Source organism: Agrilus planipennis, unplaced genomic scaffold (genome assembly GCF_000699045.2).
Source record: "Agrilus planipennis isolate EAB-ADULT unplaced genomic scaffold, Apla_2.0 scaffold6, whole genome shotgun sequence".
NCBI lineage: Eukaryota > Metazoa > Arthropoda > Insecta > Coleoptera > Buprestidae > Agrilus > Agrilus planipennis.
The window spans coordinates 421,484-426,508 of NW_020439302.1; the positions used below are offsets into that span (position 1 = coordinate 421,484).

A 5,025-nucleotide genomic window follows, 5' to 3' on the forward strand; every position below is an offset into this window, starting at 1 on the left:
CGCACACTAAGCAGTTAATATTGAATTTAAATTGTTTCCTTCCATTTCTGTTTATACTTTCGTTTTAAGCCTTAGATGGCGCCAGGAGTCCACAACGGTTCAAATAAAAATGATGTTAGTTTTTATTTTACCTACAGATGTCCCACCTAGTCCACAAGTCCAATAAAATATAAAAATTTAAAAAACGCTCGGCAGTTCAATGTCAATGTTATCTTCAGTTGTTAAAGTTCACGCCAAGGACAAACCCGCATGTACAATCAACTTTTTTTTATGAACTAAGATAAAGAAACATTCACTTCTATGTAAAATTTAAATTTTATTTATTCGTGTACATTTCATAAATGTGAATGCCTAATAGATGACTAAAAAGTAAAATAGGTATAATAATGAATCAATAAAAAGTATTTAACAAAAAGATGTGTAAGTTTACGTTTCCAAAACTTCCAAAGGGGGGCACAGAAAATGCCTAATATTTCGGGGCATTACCATACCGTGTTGTTTTGCTGCCATTTTCTTCATGTACTCAACAACTGCCTCTACTAATTCGCAAGGTACAACAGGACCTATTCCTGGTACCGCATCAACAAAGATTTCCTGATATGCCTTCAAAAATAATTGCAATGTTAGCGCATACATTTGTAGTAGTACAGTTAAAACATTAAAATCGTTTACTATTCAAAGTAATAGACAGCAAGGAACAATTTTCTGATATTCTTTTAAGAAAAACCACAGTATCTATGCAGTATGGTACATATACATCACATATTACATAGTGACAAAAAATGTGAAACAACTTATTAAAATTATGTTTACTGTTTAAACTAATAGCTCAAACTGGCAATTATTTCTAAAAAATTACAATATTCATGAAGAAAATTTCATTTCTAGGTTATTTAAATACCTGCAATTTATGTAGTATGATACATTTTGTACCATGTGGTTAGACATTATAAATATTTGAAATAGTAAATCTGTTTACTTTTACTGCGTAACCTAACGAATGATTATTTTAATCATTTGTTAACGTGCAACAAAATACGTTAATTTGATTTTTGAATTTAGGAAAAGACTAGGGTCGATAGCAGTATAAATATGGTCTCCATAACCGTCCAATAATTAATAAGATCTCTCCAATAATTAAACACGATTATTTTGGTGGTTAAACTTAACCATTTTTGGCACTTTTGCTATTTTTTTTAAATTTCCCATTACTATTGACGTATTTCATGTAGAGTGAATAAAGGTAGTTTTCTAAAAAAGTTTCTGAAATATGTTTCGTATCCATAACCCATAAGAAAAAAAAAATTGATACCTTCATTCGCTCGATATAAAATATGTTGATAATAGTGTGAAAATCCAAAAACAAAAATGTCATAAATGGTTATTTTTAACTACCAAAATAATTGTATAAAATAATTCGAAGTAGTTTGTATTCTGTCGCGGATCGCGATGGTAACGTGCCTATCACGTTGAGGTGAGCTACGCCGGGATTCGTTTCAACAAGTAGATATCCATATTTTTAAATGGACCTTGTTGGAGCATATGTAATCCTCAAATGTAGCATCGTACTACAGATGGCGCTCACTACGCCATTTGTAGTATTTTCCAAAATAATTGTGTTTATTTACTTTCAATAATCTTCATATTCTTGCCGAACCTAACCGTTTTATTCATATTATTCATACCTTTTCGACTTCTCCCGGAATTTCTTCTTCTTCAGTTTCTGTTATACTTTTACATGGTTCTTCTTCTTTCACTGACTCTTCTGCTTCCTCTGCAGCCTCCAGTCGTCTCTTCAATTTCTCTAATTCTTCCCATTCTCCCTCTCTACCTTCACCTTCTTCTTCGCCCATTTCTAGCTGTGTAATAAACAATTAATTACTTTCAATAATAATCGTCTTTTACTTGTTACCATTTCTAAAGCCCTAAGTCGTGCAGCTTCAGCTTCAGCAGCATCATAGTCCGTTTTTCTTATGGGAATTGATCCATCTCCAACCACGGTTGGAACCGATTCTTTACTACCGACTTCTTTCACTTGTGCTTCTGATTCTTCCTCGTTTCCTTCTTCTTCTTCTGGTTTTTGTTCTTCCACTGTAAACAGTGCAGCAAACTCTTCGTCTACAATTTGTTCTTCCTCCGCTTCGGCTTCCTAAATCACATAGAAACATCAAAAAAGAAAATCGGCAACGCTAAAATGTTAGATTACTTCTTCTTCCTCGCCCTCCTCTTCTCCAGTTACTTCAGCAGGCATTTCTTCCATGTCAGTTGGTCCAAAAAGCATCCCTTCTGCCCTAAAATTATCGAATATTTAAGAATAACTGATCAATTTGTCGACACATTTACTAACTTTTCTTGTTCTTGTCTTTGGGCTTTCTCTAAAGCTTCGATTGTTTCTTCTTCTTCCGGTTTGAACTCATCAGATACGATATCAGGACACGAGACTTCTTTTGTCAAATCTATCTTCTCGCTGACTTCTTCTTCGGCCACAGCCTCTTCTTCTTCTTCAATGATTGCTCTAAAATTACGTACAAATGTGAATATTTTCAAATTCATTGCTGGACCATCGAAAGTATAGCACGTAACGACCCAAAGCAAAAAATGACTTACATTTCTTCTTCAGTTATCGTAGATGGTGTTTTAGCAACCTTCAACTTTTTGGCTTTCTCCTCTCGCATCAAATCCAAAAGATCGTCAGTGAAATAAAGATTTTTTAGCATTTGACCTTTGCCTGCTTCTATTGCAGCCAAAAACGTGTAAATGGTCAAAAAGATTTCCAGAGGAATCATTGCTGATCCACCATCAGGCTCTTCGGTCAAAATTTCGCACACTAATATCATCGTTTTTGTCAAACTCTAAGGACAAAATCCGTATTTAGACAAATTTGTAACACTGTAGATGACTTAGATGTAAAGTTCAAGTAAATTATATCGTACTTCTGTTAAATATCCAGCACACATTCCTACAAAATGGAACCAGGAAATGTTATAAGGTTCTGTGAATCCTCCAAGGACCAAGACTTCTATGAGAGCGTCATGTTCCATACAGGCTCCTATCCAACGATCCCAAAGTACCGGGAAGGTGATGGTGATGGCTCCTTGCAGTTGATGAAGGAGCGCTTTGAGCCATCCTGGTGTTATTCCAATTCGACATTGAGGAAGGGGATACTCAAGACGGGGTTTTACAGGAGGAGGAATGTTTAATGAAAGACATCTCCAGTAGGCCACCGACCATCTAGGAAAGATTTAAAGTAATTAAAAAAAATGACACAATGTTTTAGTTTTAGTTTATGGAGATGGGACAGTTAAATAAAATAGGAACATTTAATTTTTTACCTTAATAAATCAGCAGGTTGAGTTCTTATAGCAGCTTTACAAAATTGTCTCAAAAGATAGGGAAACGAAGGGGGGATGCAGATTTGTTGAGAACAATACATTTGTTCCGGTAGCTCCGGCATTTTTGCAAACTTTTCTTACAATTCAAATAAAACATTGTATCATAATGGACATTAATGACTTAAAAAATAAAAACGTTTGTGTACTGACATTGTTACCTTGGATACCACAGTGAATCTATTATTTGGGACGATGAAAGATCAATAGAATAGAAAATAAGATCATGCGAATTTACTTCTTGCTTTGCTAAGTTTGTTTTTATGGACTTGTTGTAGGAATATTTCTAGTAACATTTTTTAGAAAAGAAAAATGTTTATTTAAGGAGTAACGCAACAAGTATATCATATAAGTAAATTAGAAAGAAATTCTTTGGTTTTATTCAATTAAGATAACGATAATTTTCATAACTCCTCTTTAATACCTTCTTGTAGAGACAATATTCATTTTTATGCGGGTTGGAATCAGCAGACGATAATTGTATTGATTAAGAGTTAAAAATTTACAGATACCATAATAATTTTTGACAAATCTTTTTGACGAAAAGGAGTATCTCCTAACAATTTCCTTTAATACTATATGAAATTCAGTAGTGGTTAATATTAAAAAATAATGTGATAATTCATTATTAATTTTTATCCTTTATAAATTACCTCAAGATAGTGAGGAAAAATTGTTGGTGTTGTCACGCCCTCGCCGGGGATAGAACCCGGGATCTTTGGCTTCGCGCATCACTAACAATTTCCTTTTTGCTTATATTTGATACAGCTTCTCATTGTACCAGTGTTACTGTCAAAATTGTTATATTACAAGCAAACGTCTTTATGTATCTGTACGACATGTAAAAAATTTTTCTGTACTTCGACATCTGCAGATAACAACCGTATACACTTTCTCCGTTCTCGAACCGTTTAAAAAGGATAAAACCTCTCACACATGTGGATGTAAATCCCAACGCAAGCATGCAACTTTCCCCACTTTTCCCCAACTAAAATTCGAAAGTCAATCTTCTCATCCAATTTCCGAAACCGCCGATTATTATTAGTTCTTTACTACAACAGAAACTTTTATGGTGGCGAATTTAGAACAAAAATCAGTGCAATTTTTCACTCGCTAAGCTTTTCGCAATAGTTTTAAATGTTTTTCGACCTTTTGAGACGTTTTAAAACTGTAACAAGTGGAAGAGTGGTTTAAAATAGCTGTAAATAAAGCGTTCGTTGTAGTTAAAAATCAGCCCATCGTAACTTGAAGCTGTTGCTTGAAGAAGAAAGAAAGTTGCCGTAAAGATAACTCAGATCATGACTAAGGTTGTAGAGGTTCGTATAATGTACATAGCTCACTTTTTACTTTCGATTTTTAATTAGTTACCGCGTTCCGATGGCTTGCCATAGATTTGAAATCTATTTTTTGTCATCAGTTACATAAAAAAATTCATACCAGATCTTTTATATTCAATAAACCATTGGCATATTACCTATTAGAAGATGAAGAAATTATTTTATTTACCTGATAGAGGTTAAAAATTTATTAAAAATTAGTTTTTGAATTAATTTCATTATCCTCTACATACTATCTTAATGAAGAAAAATTGTTGCTGTAGTCACACCCTCGCCGGGAATTGAACCCGGGAGCTTTG

The 5,025-nt window shown here is 33.7% G+C and overlaps 2 protein-coding genes across 2 annotated transcripts in view; one reads left to right on the forward strand and one right to left on the reverse strand.

Moving 5' to 3' along the window:
* Positions 1-308: 308 nt before the first annotated feature.
* Positions 309-3,551, reverse strand: LOC108743111 (titin). Its single transcript, XM_018478592.2, has 8 exons — positions 3,333-3,551; positions 2,934-3,231; positions 2,608-2,852; positions 2,348-2,515; positions 2,207-2,291; positions 1,913-2,149; positions 1,686-1,859; positions 309-603 (listed from the first exon to the last, which is right to left on the reverse strand). The coding sequence occupies exons 1-8, from the start codon at positions 3,452-3,454 to the stop codon at positions 427-429; spliced, it is 1,506 nt and encodes a 501-aa protein (XP_018334094.2). The 5' UTR covers positions 3,455-3,551; the 3' UTR covers positions 309-426.
* A 494-nt stretch (positions 3,552-4,045) lies between these two features.
* Positions 4,046-5,025, forward strand: part of LOC108732604 (fatty acyl-CoA reductase 1-like) — a 10,496-nt gene continuing 9,516 nt past the window's right edge. Inside the window, exon 1 of the mRNA XM_025978359.1 lies at positions 4,046-4,705. Within this exon, the coding sequence (XP_025834144.1) occupies positions 4,688-4,705 (18 nt within the window). The 5' untranslated portion in view covers positions 4,046-4,687. The remainder of the gene's footprint in view (positions 4,706-5,025) is intronic.